Raw genomic sequence first — 19,406 nt, 5'->3', positions numbered from 1 at the left:
CAGCTCACACATACACCTCGAATTTTTAAAAATCGTTTTTCGACCCATGTGATTTAAATAACTATTACAACACTAAAATGAGTGCTGAAAAGAGTCGTATTTCAATTCTCGGTGGCACAATAGTATTTTGCATAACAAGGGGCGAAAGTAAAAAAATTCAAACGTGTGAAGTTTGCAGCCCGCGCCGCAGACAAGGGCGGCAATCACACGATTTGAATTTTTTTACTTTCGCCCCGAGTGATGCATACTATTTTTTATGCCAAATACTGCGGAAGATTTGTATTTTCGGTCCGAAACAAAACATAAATTTAATGAAACTGTTGAGTTCTCAACAAAATTTGATGTAAAAACTGTAAAATGACGAAAAGCGCGGGGGTATAAAAACAAAAATGATTTAACAGATAAAATTACATTAAACACACATTCACTTGCTAATAAAACATTTGGTTATCGTCAACACAACACGACACTCAATGCGTACTTTCAATCAAGTGAACATGTGCTTTCGTGACATATGAGGACCGAAAGTAAAATGATGACAGTGACATTTACTTTCGGCCCGCAAATACGCAAGCCCACGGGGCGAAAGTAAAATGATGACAGTGACATTTACTTTCGGCCCAAGGCCTGAATTTTTTTACTTCCGGTCACCATTTGAGGACCGAAAATACAAACTTTCGCAGTATTTGGCATAAAATAGTTATTTGTGCTACTTTCGCATGTAGCCCTCACTTCGTTCGGGCTACAACAAGCGAAATTGCCTAAAAACAATCGTCCAAAACAGATACTCAAAAAAGTTTTCATGTAAGGGGTCGAAAACCTGAGAAAAATATCGAAACTCCCTCATTTTCGGCCCCGACACATGAAAAAAATATTTTTTACATTTAGATGTAGAAAAAGAGCGAAAGGCGTTATTACCAAATCGAAACAAAACGAGTCAGACAAAAACGAAAAGCATAAGAAAGAGGCCAACATTCAAAGCATCGAAGCTGAAATAGCTGAGGAGACTTTAAAGTTAAAAGTCGCCGAAAAGTTAATTGATGATGGTAATAACACTTCGTCAGCTGTAGTTAGCGAACGTAAATTAAATAAATCATCAGTGGCCAAGGCACAGATGATTTTAAATGCAGGCATTACAAGTAGCAAGAAGATGAAATCAAAAAAATCAAAAAAAGACAAAAAAGTAAGAAACTAGGCTAATTTTTTCAAAAATCTAACTGCGTGAACATAGGGGTACGTTGGGTATCTTATCTAGAGTAAACATTTTTTGGAAAAATCTTCGATATTTTATTTGTGAAAAATTCGGAAAATATTTTCCAAAGAATATTCTTTGAGAAACACCAAAAAATCTACTTCATATATCCTTAAGAAGAAGAAAAATAAATAAATTATCGAAATATCCTCCTTTATTCCTTAAAAAGGAGGCCGAATTTTGAGTGGGCTCCCTGAAAAAAGCGTCTGTTTATCGACCTCAGCTACGCCTCGATCGGAAAATTTCACACAAGAAGTGCAATTTCATTGGTCTCATCGGTAAGTAAACAAATACGAATTTTGGCACTTCTCTTCCTTGCACAAATTTTATTTTCCGTTTTTTCTTGTAACTCGTACTTCTAATTTATGAAAAGCCACTGAATCCTAAATGTTACACCTTCGCCAACGAACATATTGCCAGCAAAGCCACAACCATCAGACCAAAATTCAATCTTACAAAACTCGATCCACTTTTGATGAAATAAGGCAGCACTGATAAGTCAGCTGGATAATCTTTTAGCCAAATCGGTCCGGTATGCGAGTCTCCATTTTGATCTACCCACTCACCACGAGGAAGATAAATGTCTCTTGACACTTTTCCCTCCTGTAAAACAGGAGCAACCAGAATATTGTCACCCAAAAGGAATTCTAGAAAGAATTCGAATTTTAATTCAATAAATTAACAAAAATATTCCCACGCTCCTACCATCATTTATTAGTTGGGCAATCCGGTCGTCAGGTGCTTCAATAAAAAAAGGAATCTCATTCAAACATAATTCGAATTGCACTTTCAATCACTCCTCAATAACTTACCAATCCACCAAATCGGTGGATTCACCGGATCTCCATTCGTGGTCGCTAATCGAAATCGTTCCATGATCACGTCTGTATACTCAGCATGAAGGTCGGTAAACTTATGACTGATACTGATCGTCTCATCATCGTAGTCCCATGGAACGAACGAAAATTGCAAACTTGGCATGAAGACATTTGCTTGGAGCCAACGGAGAAACAACTCCTTATTCGGAGGATTATTACCGTATCCATTACCGCCGATCATATCAGGTAGTAGTAATGGATAGCCAACCATATTCAGCATAAGTAAAGTTGTTACCAATGTTGGCAGGCCATTGTCCCAGCTCCAATCTGATGGAATGATGAGTCGTCAGATGGAAGAAAATTTTGTAGAAACCTGTTACCCGTGCATGGTGTTGTCTATAGAACTCACCTGAGTCTTTGTCGTTGATTCTCAAGAATACTGGCATTTCTTGGTTACGAAAACCGGAACGAACTTCGATCATCGGTCCGAACTTTGCCACTGTATTTAAGTAGTCTGTCGTTATAGCGAGAGGGTGACGTGCTTTCGTAGCATTCAAAGCAGGATCTGACGGACTGAAACTGCTCTCGCCAGCATCAAATTTAAAGCTATCAATTCCAGCTGCTAGTGCCAAAGCAGTTAACTTATCGGAGTACCACTTGGCAGTTGCTGGCTTTGTGAACTAGAACAATTCGGGAAATTTTAATTTCATTAATCTTTTCTGTCAATTAGACATCGTCTCACGTCAATGTAGGATGCTTCCCCCACATCACTGTTCCACCACTGAGCGGATGGGTCATTATTTTGATTCAATACGAAATGACCGTTGTTCAACGCTTCTGTGTAATAAGGTTCACACACCTTATTTATGAATGGGTGAACCCACAACGTAACACGGAAACCCTTCGCCTTCAGTGCATCGGTCAATGATTTCATATTCGGAAACTTGACGGTATCAAACTCAGTAGAACCGTAACATATCTCCCACAAATCGTCGATTTCCAATTGGCTGTTATTGAACCCATGCAGTAATATTTCGTCGGCCAAGCTGTGCAAAATCGATTCATTGATCGGTTTGTAATACCTAGCCCATGTGGACCATATGGGATGTCTGACCATTCTTTCATCGGGAATGCCAGTTGGCTTCTTCAAAAATTTATCAATCGCTACCATATGCGCCGCTCTGGCATTCGATGAGATACCAATTTTGTAATTGAACGAAATGGGTTCATTGTCATGGGCATAATACGGAAGCTTCTTTTCAGCAGTCAAGCATAGTGACTTGTTTGCTATTTGATTCAGAAACAATGGCGCCTCCGCATCCACATAGATAAAAACGCCTTGCGAATTCAACCAGTATCTCTCGGCGATGGCACAATTATCTACTTGTTTCGTTACGTAAGAATAATCGTCGAACGTTAATCTTTCAACGGGCCAGTATTGATATCGCTGCTGTGGACCCCCATACCAACTGATTTCTTGTGATTTGAGTTCAAAACAATCGTCCAATCGTTCAGCTATCTTTGTATTCCTTTCAACAGATATCAGTGCAAAGGTACTGGTGTCGTCTTCAATTTTTATCTGTAGTGATGAGTCGGATCCGTCGAATGTGAATCCATTTTCCGTACGTGTGGCTTTGACGTTCTGACCAAATTTCTGTATCAATTGAGATACATGAATGGCGTGCTGACCTATATGTAGAGGAAAAATTAATTCTCAGATTCGCTCTCGATTTCACTCATTCAAACATGCAGGTCTCTATCAACAATCAACAACTTTCCCATACCTTTCCACAACGAGTATGTCATTGAATCGTTCTCAAGAACATTATTGCTTGTGTGATATTCTACGCGAAGGTGAGACACATCCTGTGATTTCGACAAGTGAAAATCCTCGACGAAAATCTGGGCCTTTGCAAATTGCAATCCGAATACTGCGATTAAAACGCTCAACAACATTTTATTGTAACGATAGACGGAGTCGATTTATAATGTCCAACCATCGACCTTCTCAATTCACACTGAACTGACTGAATAAGCAGAATAAGCTTCAATAATCCATGAAAATGATATGACTTCACATCTTATCAGGGTATGAGTGAGTCCACAGAAGATATTCTTTAAAGGCGGGAATTTCCACAGAAACTTTACTCTTATTTTCGGCATGAATCGCAGTGTGTAGGAGCATTTTCAATTTAGTTGAATTGCTAGACTGACACGTGCCAAGAGAGTGTTCCAGGTTTAGAGGAATAATTGTTGAACACATATTGCAAACACCGACAAAATCTTATCCCGTCGAACGTATATTTTCTGAAGAGGTAAGTCGAGATAAGTACGTGTTACGCAAGTATTTTTTACTCAAAGTTTCTAATCTACAGTGAATTCCAATTAGCGTCCTAATCGTTTGTAAACAATAAAACTTAAGTACCCTTAATCATAGTACATCGTGCCAGCGCATATGTGACGCAAGTCATTTTAGCAATTTATTGAAATATGTTTAGATAGTAACTGGAGTTAATCGGTAACTTCTCGCTACTGTCAGCCATGTACAACATTTTAGGTTTTCGTTTTTACGAATTTTTATTTAAATTCTATTTTAAAATTGACCGTGGCATGCGGTGCACCAATAGTTTTGAAAAATTGGATGTGTTCTACCATTTTTAAAAATCTGAAAAAATTACGTAAAATACGTAGTTCTGTACCTCCAACGTATAAAAAAACGCCGAATTTTTCTCTGAATATTTTCACCCTAAGAGTCATATCGCCAAATCTTCAGGCGATTTTTTTAACTGCTTGTTCTCCGATTTTAATGAGTGATAGCTCGTTGGATTCGTCTTTCAATTCTAGGAAACACGTATCTTTCAGTTTTTCTAAAAAAAAAATTGTTTTCTGTGAAAAGGGCTCAAAAGTAAAGACATGTCAGAGGGTACCGAAAACAGTTTTTCGGCAATAACTCAAGAAAAAATTATTTTAAATTGTTGTAATGTTGTACGAATGTCGGCCTTGGAAAGACCTACAGGTAGAGTATACGCACTGCTTGGTGTGAGTACATCCACGAGAGTTATAACTAAAGATATAGTGAATGTTCGGAGAGTCCGGATTCTCTGCAGCATCGTTGTTCCACGGAACTGAGTATGGGGTGTTGTAGCTGGCCTCACCCACTATCGTTGCACATATAAATGAACCCAGTACTTTTGTGCTGCAAGCCCATAGATGTCTTGGAAAAAAAGTTGGTGCCAAAATGCAGATTTTTTCCTTCTTTCTGAAAGCTCTACAGCTGGAACAGCATCTGGAACGGTATACGGCAGTCATTTTTTATCGTCTACTATTCTTTTACCTTATCAATAAAAAACGCTTCGATATGTCGCGAATATATCAGATCCACTATTAAAGTGGTAGTGTATAGCGAATGACCTCAGGACTCCGGAACAGTAATTAGTTTTTCAATTGGACCAATATTTGCTACATGACAGAAGACATTACAACAATGTAAAATAATTTTTTCTTGCTATTGCCGAAAAACTGTTTTCGGTACCCTTTGACATGTCTTTACTTTTGAGAGCTTTTGATAGAAAATAATTTTTTTTAGAAAAAGTGAAAGTGTTTCCTAGAATTGAAAGACGAATCCAACGAGCTATCAGTCATTAAAATCGGAGACCGCTTGTTCCCCAATCGCCTGAAGTCTTGGCGATATGACTCCAATAAATCTGAAAAAAATGTCAGATGTTACCCTTCATACAGCCATTTTTTGAGAATTTTTACATATTTTTACGTCAACACACTAGAGAAAAATAAATGAAAAACAAAATTCACATTTTCGTCAATAACTCCACTATAACCGGCCAAGATCTTTCGAATGATGTATCATAAGCTTTAGTTCTTTTGGGAGCATTTTTTACATGCTAACCCTGTTAGGCCCTTTAACCGCAGATAAAATATAACAAGGGGTTGCCCTTACTGTTGGACCACAACTCGCCGTTTTGCAAGTACGTAGAATTACGGAAAAATGAGATAAATTAACTTACGTTGAAATTTTGTTGCTTCTTTTATTCTTATCGTGTCCATCGTCTCCATTTTTGCTCTTTTTTGTTTGAATATTCATTTTTATCACTATGAAAACGCGTAAAGTTAACTTTGGAAAAAATGTAAGTTGTTGATTCGTTACGATTTGTAGAAAGTTCACAATATTCATAAAGAAATAGGTTGACAGCAGATGGCGTTTAATGAGAATTTTCATAAAATTTCTGCCATTAGTTTCGATTATCGTTTGTTCTGCTGGTGTCAAAGGCCCACACAAAATTCCCACAAATAGGCATGTCAGCTAAATGTCCACCGTGTTGGACGTGATGATTTATGATAATTTAGCCTGTTACAGACGGCAAGCATATGACCAACATTACTATAAATAAACATTCTTTCAGTGATTCCAAACGTCCTGTATAGGGACGCACCGATTTGATCTAACACAAGATTTTTATCCAACTGAGTTTGTTTAATTTCGCAAGAGACTTTGTTCTGAATTTTGTCTGATCGAAGCTACCGGAGTCAAGGGATTTGGCTTAAGTCATTTTGCTTAGGTCAGTTTTCGAGTTTCGGTTTGTAATGTTGTGCAAGAAGTAGTCACTACTTAGTAGTGGGTGTGGACACGGTGAGTGCTTTGAATTTTTCTTTAATTTTTTGTTCGATTTTTCACTATGGATGGACTAATCTGTTTTTGCTACGATCTGGTGGTTTTTGCTTCAAAGTAGCTTTCCATCATAGTCCGAATTTTCCATCTGTAGGTGGCAACCTTTTTAAGTAGATTTTCAGCACTTGTTCAATTGAAAGTTTTACTACTGTCTTGTGAACGAGTGTGATGGAAACAACTGATGATGAATAGTTCTATGTACTATTCTGGGACCGCCATCACACTCGGAGGTCGAAATAGCGTCTCTTCTTCTAGTAAATTCACTAAACGTGAATCGATCAAAGTAATTTTAATCGGTTGATTTGAAATCTTGTACTTCAAATTTTTTTAACATGAATTTTACTGTATAAAGGACCATATTAACCAGAGCTTGTCATTATTTTGTCGTCGTTATCGATAACAGTTGAATAGCCGTATGCGACAGGTTAGGATTTGCGATGCAGTGGCACTGTACATCATGTAATCCTGGCAGAATTTGAACTCCTATTTTAGAGACAGAATTGGTTGACACACATGATAACCATGCTTACCTTCATTATCGTGAAACATTGGTATATAATGATCGGTTTCAACTTTATTTTCAGTGTTGATAACACTAATTAACAAATCACGACTCATTCCACCGCCAAACTTTTACCTACCACCACCTCAAGGTAGTCAAATGTACACCACGCCCAAAGTACGGTGAAGGTTTTTTTAAATTCAAATTATTCACGGGTTCATCGCAATTTTTACGAAATTTCATTCATCGTCTGTGAATGGTAACTGTACAAATCTTCCATTTAATTAAAACTAATTTCCAGCAGAACTGTGGTAAACGTTACACAATTCGATTAAATAGTGAATCGACAGCAAAGACGTTGTTTTGATCTCTATCGTAAATAGGACCATGGACCATATCAAATCATTTTTTCTTCGAAAATCAAAATACTCGTCGGAGTATTATTAATAAAAAGCGCACGAACATTGTTTAATAACTAAATCTTAAATCCTATTACAGCGAAGAAAAAAAAAATCAATTTCTACTAAAAACGGTCGTGAAATGTGGGTGCCGCGCGAAATATTTCATGCCTCTAATTGTATTGCGTTAACATAAAATTGATTTAATTGAAAAACCGAGTAGCATTTAAGAAACTATTTTATTGTGATGAATGATGACCTAATAACAAAAGCATTAAGTTCAATAGTTTTGATTTTATTGAGAATGGAATTGGTTGAAAATACCGCAAATAATTCATCACACGTATTGTCTCGATGTTACCGGTTATGTATATAAATGCACCTTAATACCCAATCATTATACATTAACTTCACTTTTCAGCATCTTCTTTGTGTTTACCAATTGATAGACAAAGAAGAGGAGAGAAAAAAGCTATTTTGTTATATATATGCAATGCACACTGCTATCGGTTCAATATTAAAACTATGTGTGCTGCAAGCTACTTGCAGTGAGAAGATTTTCTTAAAATCCCAACATAAATCTTTCACGAAATGTTATGCGGTGTTAATCAATTCATGTAAACTGTGCAAATGTACAAGCGAATCGTGTACGTTTTTTTTATGCCGTAGTAAAACTACTAGAAATTCAAGGAAATTAAACTTTTGTTTTATTTTAATTTTTTTCTTCTTTATTTTATAGTGCAGCAATTTCAATAAGAATAAAATTATCTTAAAGAGATGCCATGCTTTGATGGTAATTTTTTATTTCTTCAAACTTTTCAATCGCTTTTTACTTTAATTCAATCAATTTTTATAGGGTGATGCAGCACCTGATGGTAGGTGCTGTCATGACGATCAAAATTATCTTTTACGTTTCTTACAGTGATGAAGCAAACGCTTCATCAGAACACGTAAAACATCTTGAATCACAGTCCAATTTCCAGATCTTGGAAAACAACTTCACTCGTCTTGTGAAAACATGCGAAAGTAAATAATATGGAAATTAGTCGGCATCAGAGCCTATCCGTTGCATATGTCTGCTCCAACATAAATATTATTTGTGAGAATAAATTGGAAACATGGCAACTAAATACTTCGCTCTTCTTGTAATTTCTTATTTTCTTCCCTCATAACAACCATAACAACGTTTTTCATATGTGCAAGGTTTGATTATCGTGTAGAAAAAACGATACAGAAACATCAATTTGTTACACAATTTTTCAAAGCCAAAACAAAGATGACAGTTCAGGGGAGAAAATTTCTATTTTCTCCCCTATCAAAACAATAGACGAGAAAATCGAGAATAAAAATTTTCTTTCCCGAACTGTCATTGCACAAGGCGTCAACAAAGCGTCATTTTCTCATGGTCTTTTGAGGGCAGAAAATAAGGTTAATTACATCGCACGTATGAAAATATATTTTACATGCAACATGCGTCGAAAACCGTACTTTTCATGTTTGAAGCACTTCTTTCGACGCCCTCAGCATGTAAAATCCATTACATAACTCGGGATAAAAACGAAAAGTCTCGTTTTCGTGTGTTTATTGACCTTGGCTTCGCCTCGGATCAACAAAATTCACACGAAAACTCCAATTTTCATCTTTTTATCCCTAGTCATGTAAAATACTATTACATGCTACATGCGTCGAAAACCGTACTTTTCATGTTTTAAGCACGTCTTTCGACGCCCTCAGCATGTAAAATCCATTACATGTATAAAAATGAAAAGTCTCGTTTTCGTGTGTTAATTGACCTCGGCTTCGCCTCGGATCAACAAAATTCACACGAAAACTCCACTTTTCATCTTTTTATCACTAGTCATGTAAAATACGATTGTACAGCGCAGGCGAGAAATAGCTGGAACTTCGGAAGCCTTTTTTGTGAAAAACGTTGCGTTGACCTCGCTACGCTCTGGAACTGAAATTTAACATGTTTCTAGTCTTACTGTAGCTACGCATATCAACCAGGAAAAGATCTACTTCAGAAAATCAAAAGACTTAGTGACTCATTTTTGGCCAAGACATTCAAATCAACTTATTTCACCGAGAAGCCATAACGGCATATTTTTGGCCAATTGAAGAAAAATGTAGATCATGTTCATGGTGAAAAGTCGATATAAAATTTTGCGATTTTTTTTTGTTAACTTGACTGGAGAACAAAAGAAAAATGTCAAGTAGGTGTCAGTATTCTAAGTAATTAGTTCTCAATGGGGCTCCTGATTGTGAACACTCTGTGAGCTGTGTCATATCTATAGAAATGTGTATCGACAGTCACGCTGCGTTTTCCATTGTATTTCGATATTCACCACATGAGGATGGAAAGCTTAGTATAATTGCCGATGTTGTCAATGCAAAATGGCTTGACTTTACGAAAATTCATCCTCTTTGTACGTACTTCACAACATTACGTACGCTCCTTTTCAGCTTACTAATGTGCATCAAACAAACGTTTTACGAAAATGTTGAACAAAAACTTTCGCAACACCCCGTTCATTAAATAAACAATTTCGGTACACACACTGATTAAAAATACATATGATTATGGGAAAATTATGTAATGGTGTCAAAGGGGAATTTCAACATGTAAAAAAGAAGTTAAATTGTGTGTTAAAGCATTTTCAGTTTAAATTCACAATTTAAATTGATCGGATTCGTTTTAAAAGCTTACACAAAAAAAAGTTTTTTTTTTTAAATTCGAAAAAGCGAAATAAAAAATTAAATAAATTTTAAGACAACCAATTGTACGGGATTTTATTTGCTTAGAGAGTCGGATAATATTCTTCATCAATATGGAATAACGTGCAGAATTTAATTAAGTTCAATTCTGTTTTTTTTTCATCAATATTTTAAAATATTTTCTATGTTTATACAATACCTCATGGAAATATTGCTTCGAAAATTTATTGATTCCCAATCCAAAGAGGTCATACATTTCACGTTTATTTTTAATTCATTGCAATGTGAAATATCGTTTAAATTAATTTAACTCGGCTCTATTTTCGTCGATGTTGTTGTTCGTCGCCTAAAGGCACACAATACGGTCTTTATAACCTTCTTACATTTGTAAAAGAATTTAATCCGTACCGTGGATGTCGCCAATTTTGTCTATAACATTTAGATACTTATATGTGTTGAATTACATGCAATGGAAAATAATCTCTGAGATTCGCTTGATAAACATATAAAATCTATGATAATGACTTCAATAACTGTTATTAGCATCATTTTTGTTCATTTTTTATGATTTTACAGATATTTTATCGTGGTGAATGAACAGAGTCGAGTGAAATCGATTTAAATCGACCTCGAAAATCGACTTTTAATAACTGTCATCGTCAGCAAAAATCGTAAACTCACAAATCTCTAGAAATTCACAAGAAAACCAAACGACTTATTATTCGGCCTTCTAATCCACACGCTCAACTGATATAGTAACCAACAAACGTTCGATAAAGTCCAGGCCCTTGTGTCAGAAAAAATGGCCCCGTTTGGCCAAAAAGGAACTGAAAATTTCTATTTTCGAAAAAGAAAATTTGTTATAAAGCTTTTCATTAAATTCCTAACCATGTGTAACTGAATAGCTCGAAAAACGTAAAGCGAGCGGATTGACACAAGGGGCCTGACTACTACCACATTCCAACATTCAAACTAATAGGTATGGCAATGGCCCGTTGCTTAGGCGGGAAACACACGAGCAATTTTACATTGATGGTGTCGACAATTATGCTGCGTCCCATTATGTAGCCTGTGGTGAATATCGGATTACAATGGAAGATGCAGCTTAATTTTAGACTCCATCAACCCTAAATTGCTCGACAGAAAATCCTTTGTCGGTCAAAAGAAAATCCTTTGAAAACTAGAAAATCATAGCAACAGAAAATCCTCAAAATCGAAGAAAATCCTGAAGAAATCCTCACGCAACTGAAGGACATTCTTGGAAATCGAAGAAAATCTTTAAAGTCTAAGAAAAAAATCCTTGAAAATCGATGTGAATCCTTGGAAATCCAGTAAAATTGATTGGATCGACAATTATGCTGCGTTTTCCATTGTAATTCGTAATTCACCACAGGCTAAAAAATATGGGACGCAGCATAATTGTCGATACCATCAACACTGACAAAAAAGTTTTCAGATTATTACCTGTGACAGATAATCTTTCCCCAGGTAATGTAATTTCTCATACAAAAACAGCATTACCTGTCACAGATAATGTGATTTTTATATGAAAAATTACATTACCTGGGGACGGAACTGCCAACTTTTTTCTCAGTGAATGCAAAATTGCTCGTGTGTTTTCCGCCTAAGCAACGGGCCATTAGCATTTAGAGTCTTTTTGAAAATCCTTTGTTACAAATCTGCCTCTCGCGTCAAGTTGTCTAGGAACCAATGTGGGATCTAAGTTGTCTAGTAACCAATGTGGGATCTAAGTTGTATAGTAACCAATGTGGAATCTAACCAATGTGAGATCTTATAAGAATCGGCTAAAATAAGAGATGTCTGCGTCACTACGATAATATCAATCGATTTTTTGTTTCATATGCCGTTTATTTTCAAATGAATTAATTACAATTGAACTCAAACCATCTTCTTCGGCTAGTATCAGCGTTTATATAAGGGCACCATAGATACATCCACAGTAGCTGACTCACCCACTTTTGTCGAATTCGATTATTCCTTTCAATAGTTTTAATCCAGAATCCAGATATTTCAATGGTTGCTCCAAGACAGTTTTCAAAGATGTAGACTATCCAATCGCGATTCGTTTTTATTACGACGATATTAAACTAATAATTTCGAATTTTTGTAAAATATTTTGCGGAGCAAAAAAATTTCACGTCTTTTCTCAAAGCCTACCACATCAATCGATCGGGTTTTTTTTTGCGAATGTTGCTTCTTAGCTGAAACCATGATTTCCAGTAATAAAAGGCCACTGTCGGGCTATCCTCTGAGTAATAAGAAGACAAAACGTTCTTACGGCTCACAAAATTTCTTTTGTAATTTACAGGTCGCTGAAGGTCGCACCACAAAATCTAGCGAATGGGAGTCACACTCTTTTCTCGAATGAGCCCCGGAATGAGCACAAAATCAATATGATCGTTTTAACCGTATAAGTAAAAAAACAGTCAGAGTTTCTGTTCCCCATGGCGGGACCAAGAAAATGGAAAGACTGTGGGGGTGCCTTTTCTCCGTAGGCAATAAACACAATGGTAAGTACATTTAACTGTGGTTTGACTTCCATTTTCTTCATTTCTTTTGTATGAATTGGTGACACTCTGTCAGGTTTTAGTACCCAATTTATGGTGTACTTGAAGTTAATGCAGTTAATGTTTGTAATGCGTTGAAAAACCCGATAAATATTGTATACAACGAGAACCACCTCAATCGGAAAAATGCTTAATTTCCTCACAAAAGACCTACGGTAGACTAAAATTGAATTAATGACAATGAAAGCGTCAAATAAATTACATTTTTCAATATTCGAGCAATGTTGGCACAGTGTCTGACTGACCAACATAATAACTGCACTATCATTAAATTCTATTTATTATTGCAATTCCCGCACTATTATCGCCAAAGCTTTCAACATATCGCGTAAAAACACTTAAATGCCCATTTATCATACTGAAATTGCGTTATATTTATATTAAATGGCCGAGTACTTAAACTGCTCCGTTTTATATAGGAACTCATGCACCGTAAGTTGAAACCTCCAATCAAAACAGAAAAGAGAGCTTTAACTAATACAAAGAATTTTCACACTGAACGGTAGTTCATTCGTTAGCGCTAACCATATCATTATCCTTAGTGTAAGCATTGTGTACGGCACGGCGTTTTTTGTGTGTCTTTTAGCCATCATAACTAACAATAAAAATATGAAAATTACTCTGTGCCCTGCATTCAAAGCGAAAAAGACTTCATGATTTCAGAAATCGTGTGAACAATTCCTAGAAAATGTGAATTTTTGATGCCTCTAAATTGTGGCTGGTCTCTTTAATTTTGTCTTACAACACATTGGCGATATATAGGTGTTTTCTGATGCGATTTGTAATTTTTCTTCCATATAATAATGTTGCTATACATATATGTAAGCTCAACGATACCGTAAATAATTTACACCTCCTTTTACCTTATGGCCAACATCAAGATATAAATTTTTGCACAATATTGGTCACGCTTTGATTTTGTGTGTTTGGTTTATTATGTTAAAGGTTTTATGTTCATAATATTCCTGCTAAGAGGTGCATTGCATATTTTCATTTCGTTACGATTCACACGTCGAGATAATAATAAACGGTGTGACAGTCTTTCAGATATGAGACGAACGAGGAGACTGGAACATAACTAAAAGAAATTACTTTTCATTTTATACCAGCAAAGTTTACAACTTCGCTAAATATATCTGTTCCCATGATACTAAGGGATGTCATGTTGGTAAAATGAAATGGGCAACGGTAGTCATCACGAAATAAATTGTAACTAAAGAAATTACGTCCTGCAACAGTTGTTTGTTCATTGTGGAAGAGAAGTTGAAAATTCCATTACGAGGGTGCCACTGAAGAGAATGTTATTTCTAACTTTTCTTCGCAAGAACGTTATTCAAAAGAAAGGCTTCCGAAGTTTCACCGGAGTGGAGACAATGACTATTTTCTCGTCTGCGTTGTTTTTATGGAAAAAGGTTTTTTTTTCGCGTATCTCATAAAATGTCAATCTGCGTGTCCTCCCCCAAAGTTTATAGACTTGCTTGCAACCGCTTAGTTAGTTAGTTAGTGTAAGTGGGTAGGGTAAATACCCTGGCACCTAAGCCTCTAGTGGGCCTGTTGTGCGTACCCACGCCGGACTATCTACAATCTAGTAGTTTGATTGAGAAAGTCCAGGATGCTTTGAGGAGATAGACTCCAGATGTTATTGTGAGGCAGGATATACGCGCCAAATGATTTCGATCGGGCTGTAATGTACGCCGGGCACTTGCACAGGTAGTGCTCCATTGTCTCGACATCGCCGCAGTTGGGACAATGAGGGTCATCCACCACGCCCATTGTAAATAAGTGTTTGTTGAGACCGCTGTGTCCTGTTAACGCAGTTGTGATTCTTCTAATGTTTCTTCTGCTTAGAGAGATAATGTATTTTGAGTTTTTAGGGTTAATCTTAATGCTTTCTTTTGCGAATGAAGCGTTCTTAACAGCTGACCAGTGGTTTTTAAAGGATATTTGCACCCAATTTTTTATAAAGTTTTTAAAATAAGATGGCGCTGCTTTAAGTATGGGTTCGGGTCCCATAAATGAGGCTGTTGCTCCGGTTTTAGCCAGACGATCGGCTAGTTCATTACCGATGATATCACTATGTCCTGGGACCCATGCAAGAGTGACCGAATTGGTGGTAGCAAGACGATTAAGGTTATCGGAGCAATCCAGGACGAGGGCTGAGTTTATTTTATTTGCCCCGATAGCCTGTAGTGCACTTTGGCTGTCGGAGCAGAACCAGATGTCTTTGCTATTTGTATTATCTTCTAGCATGAGTTTGGAGCATTGTGAGATGCCGAAAGTTTCCGCCTGGAAAATGGAGGCAGTGCTACCTAGTGTGAAGGATTTAGATACCTTAGATTGTGGGCAGTAGATGCCTGAACCGGATCGGTTGGAAAATTTTGACCCGTCCGAGAACCACGAAAAGTTGATGGAGGGTGGTAAAACCTTATTTTGGGTCCATTCTTCCCTGGACGGGAATACTATTTTGAAAGATCTGTCGAATCTGAATGCAGGCTTTATTTTATCGTGTGGCATAAGGAACGACGGTGATTCTTTTAACATAATATTCCAGAGATTTGCAACCGCTTACTGTATACTTTGTGCAAAAAATTAAAAGGCTTTTCGCATACGGTTACGGTAACGACTTCTAGTCTTTCATATTCAACCAGGGCTTACTTTAGAGAATTAAAATTCTGAAAATTCTGAAAAAGTACCGAAAAATTCTGAAAAAATTCCTAAAAAGTATTTCGGAATTGTTAGGAATTTTTTCAGAATTTTTCGGAACTTTTTCAGAATTTTCGGAATTTTCAGAATTTTAATTCTCTAAAGTAAGCCCTGTATTCAACGACAAATTGTTTTTTTGTTGTTGTTTGATTTTCGATATCTATCGCGTCCATACGAGCACATTTTGACCACAGAGTATTTTTAACTACTAAGAACCTTCACACTTCTAAATTGAATCGCCTGTTTATTGACAAAGTTACTTTGAGATCAAAATAGTATATTCGTTAGGACCAGCTTACGACTAGTACCGAAAAATTCAACTCTTCATCACTCGTTACAAAATATACTATTTTTAGCATAGTCTAAGTACGATACGGTTCCTTTTACAACTTTATTCCCAAAGATAAAATGACAACTTAAAAAAGTTGTTTTACAAAATTGTCGGGACAATCTAACGGTTCTATAGAACCATCAGGTCGGAAGTTGTTCGAATGAAAGGTTCTATAGAGCTGTTGGTCTGGTCATTCATTCAATTTTCTATTCATGCTGGATGAACTTTTCACAAATTCATCTTAACGAAAATGGTCAGAATACAATAGACAAAGCACGACAAAGTAAAGTTAACTAGGCAGGAGCGCTTGTTTGACTAGGGACCTGAATAATCTAGTAGCCCTTGATATTTTGCGAATAAAATTTTTCAATTTATGTCAGTGTTCATTTGAGTTCATTTTCATCCCATGTATTAGGTCCCTTATTTGACGTTTCGAAAATGAACCGCTTCTGCCTGGTTTATTTTACTCTGCCGTGGACAAAGTCATAAATGTAAAAAAATATTTTTTTTTATATTCAACGGAAGTATATGATGTTTTAGCGCCGAGTCTCTTCTTTTGTGGAAGATTTTCTGGACAAGCTAATTTATTATCGTCAAAAATACGCATTGTAAAAAATTGCATTGTTAAAACAACGACGTAGCAACTACTGGTAGCTGGAATTGAATTATCGTTTCTTTCTTCTCATACTAGCAATTCTGTTCCCTATTCATAAATATCGTCCGCGTGTATTTCGATGACACTTTTATGGTTCATAACTCACAAAATGCAAGGCCAGTATAAATAGAGAGATACAAAACAACCGTGGATGCCGCCATACACATCAATAAACAAATTAATTATGGACAGAAATGAAAAGTTCAACGTTCAACTAATTCCGAAAATAGAGTTGACTATGGCAAGTTGCAAAATTCTACACCAAACTCAACCCAACAACGGTATTTTACTTACACACAATACAGTTTGGTGACTGCTAAAATCGATCGTCCAGGTCACTTGTTTGCTAAATCTTTTATCGAAATTCAAACTTTTTTTTTCTGCGAAATTCATTCGAAATAAATTTTTATCGATAAATTATGCAATGCCAACACTTTTGCTTGTGCTGCATATCTACCTATAATATATCTGAGGAGAGAACGAAAAGAAGAACCAGTTTTTGTGTATACACAACTGAAACGATAATAAACGAAACTAACCTATTCACCTAATAAAAGCTTTAAGCCATCAAAAATGGTCTTAAATCTGACAACACGAGGATACATCTTGAAACATTTTAATGAATGCAAATCTAAAAAAATGGATTTTGCCTGTATTAGAATACTTGGAAATCAAACGAAAACTTCGTCGCAACGGCCACTCATTGTTCACAATAATAAATAGTAACTTTCAAGAGTAGCCTGAGTTAATGGTGATCAACCAGTACAAAATTCTCCTAGTTGATTGTTTACTCATCTCATTCAGTTTAGTATACATAAACTAAATAACTTGTTAGAAACGGCAATCATCTTTTATTGACAGCAGCGATATGCAACGAAATACATGTTAAAACAATTCAAGGCTGTATACTTTGGGGAGGTCACGCAGATACAGATACGCGGATTACACCCCACAGTTGATGATAAAATGGCCGATTTCATACAAAAATCCACCTACTCTGATGATTCTCGTCGTCTTGATGATGTGGTGAAATTTTTTACATGTAAAATCATCAGACGTGGTGTGTTCCCGCGTATCTTATAAAATGGCGGTCTGCGTGACCTCCCCAAAGTATACAGCCTTGAAAACAGTTGAAGTACCAAACTTTTACGGATACTTTAAACATTAGAAGTATTAGATCTAATTATTCAATCGCTAGACGCTGAGAAAATATGAATTTGTGTTATTCACTTTACAACAGGTCCGATCGCGGCACTGTCTTCGTGCAAGTCTCCTAATGGAGGCGACCCACTGTAGGATAAACAAACAAACTTTGTGCAAACTCTGTGTAATAAGCTTTTACATAATATCGAACCGAATATCAGGAAGTGTACGTGAATGAACCTATTGAACTCGCGTATAAAATTAAGTTTGGACTGAGACGCCCCTATACGTTCTGTCCTAGCAATCAGCTCATGCATGGTATCAATAGTTGTAAACCAAAGACCTCTCCAGTTTTTAATTCACTACGAGAGGTTCGTCGCTTAAGACATATCTTTCGTTTATTCTGTTGTGGTGAACATGTTTCTTTAGCAGTAGGGTGTAGCGGTTTTTACAAAATGTGTTAGTTCTTTTAAGGCTCAGCCGGAAATCCACTCAGCTGGTCCATCTGATCATTTTATGGAGGAAAAAAAAATTTCAAACTTTGATTTTGTGCTGCCGCCAGATCGATTTTTGAAAATTTCGTCGTTTTCGGTCCACATCACATATATCGATTTTTTACGGTGGGCTCAGTGTACATAAAAAGTTGAGTCAACATGGTAATCTAATCTTCAGGCTTCACAGATTATTTTATAAAAAAGATCAAGTCTAAAAAATATTTTTTGAGTTCATGAATGATTGTCAAAGTTCCCCGATGGTGATTTTGAGACTTTAATCTCGCCTCGAAATTTGATGAAAATGTGCAAAAATGTAAATTAAACTTTAAATATGCTAAATGGACCGCGGTGAGTCAAATACAACATCTGATTTGATTTGGGACACCTAAATTTGATATTTATCTGACAAAAAGTTGTGTTTTTGGTACTTGGAATATTGTTGGCGAAAGTCGAATAACCTCAAATCAATAATTTTTTAGCTTAAAATGTATTCCCAGGTTCTGACAATGCGAAACCTTCAATTTTAAGCGTTTTCTAAGCTAATTTACAACATTAAATACATCAAAATTTGAAAATGTAAAGAGACGTAGCCACTGGCTCTAGAACTTGTCAACAGTACGTAAATTAGCTTAGAAAACTCTTAAAATTGAAGATTTCGCATTGTCAGAACCTGGGAATACATTATAAGCTAAAAAATTATTGATTTGAGGTAATTCGACTTTCGCCACCAATATTCCAAGTACCAAAAACACAACTTTTTGTCAGATAAATATCAAATTTAGGTGTCCCAATTCAAATCAGATGTTGTATTTGACTCACCGCGGTCCATTTAGCATATTTAAAGTTTAATTTACATTTTTGCACATTTTCATCAAATTTTGTGGCGAGATTAAAGTCTCAAAATCACCATCGGGGAACTTTGACAATCATTCATGAACTCAACAAATATTTTTTAGACTTGATCTTTTTTATGAAATAATCTGTGAAGGCTGGAGATTAGATTACCATGTTGACTCAACTTTTTATGTACACTGAGCCCACCGTAAAAAATCGATATATGTGACGTGGACCGAAAACGACGAAATTTTCGAAAATCGATCTGGCGGCAGCACAAAATTAAAGT

At 36.2% G+C, this 19,406-nt stretch overlaps 1 protein-coding gene and 1 long non-coding RNA gene across 2 annotated transcripts; one reads left to right on the top strand and one right to left on the bottom strand.

The window, feature by feature from the left end:
- Window positions 1–1,555: 1,555 nt before the first annotated feature.
- LOC119085192 (myogenesis-regulating glycosidase-like) lies at window positions 1,556–4,096 on the bottom strand. The gene is made up of 6 exons (XM_037195503.1): window positions 3,855–4,096; window positions 2,813–3,759; window positions 2,480–2,750; window positions 2,065–2,397; window positions 1,958–1,993; window positions 1,556–1,899 (listed from the first exon to the last, which is right to left on the bottom strand). Exons 1-6 carry the CDS (start codon window positions 4,024–4,026, stop codon window positions 1,643–1,645), a joined length of 2,016 nt encoding a protein of 671 aa, XP_037051398.1. The 5' UTR covers window positions 4,027–4,096; the 3' UTR covers window positions 1,556–1,642.
- Window positions 4,097–6,476: 2,380 nt separating this feature from the next.
- LOC119085191 lies at window positions 6,477–16,974 on the top strand. The gene is made up of 3 exons (XR_005089252.1): window positions 6,477–6,715; window positions 12,699–12,900; window positions 16,683–16,974. It is a non-coding gene; the product is annotated as an uncharacterized LOC119085191 (long non-coding RNA).
- Window positions 16,975–19,406: the final 2,432 nt, after the last annotated feature.

Source organism: Bradysia coprophila, unplaced genomic scaffold (assembly GCF_014529535.1).
Source record: "Bradysia coprophila strain Holo2 unplaced genomic scaffold, BU_Bcop_v1 contig_94, whole genome shotgun sequence".
NCBI classification, from domain to species: Eukaryota; Metazoa; Arthropoda; class Insecta; order Diptera; family Sciaridae; genus Bradysia; species Bradysia coprophila.
The sequence above is the reverse complement of the archived record's forward strand: the minus strand, read 5'-3'. Positions and strand labels throughout refer to the sequence as shown.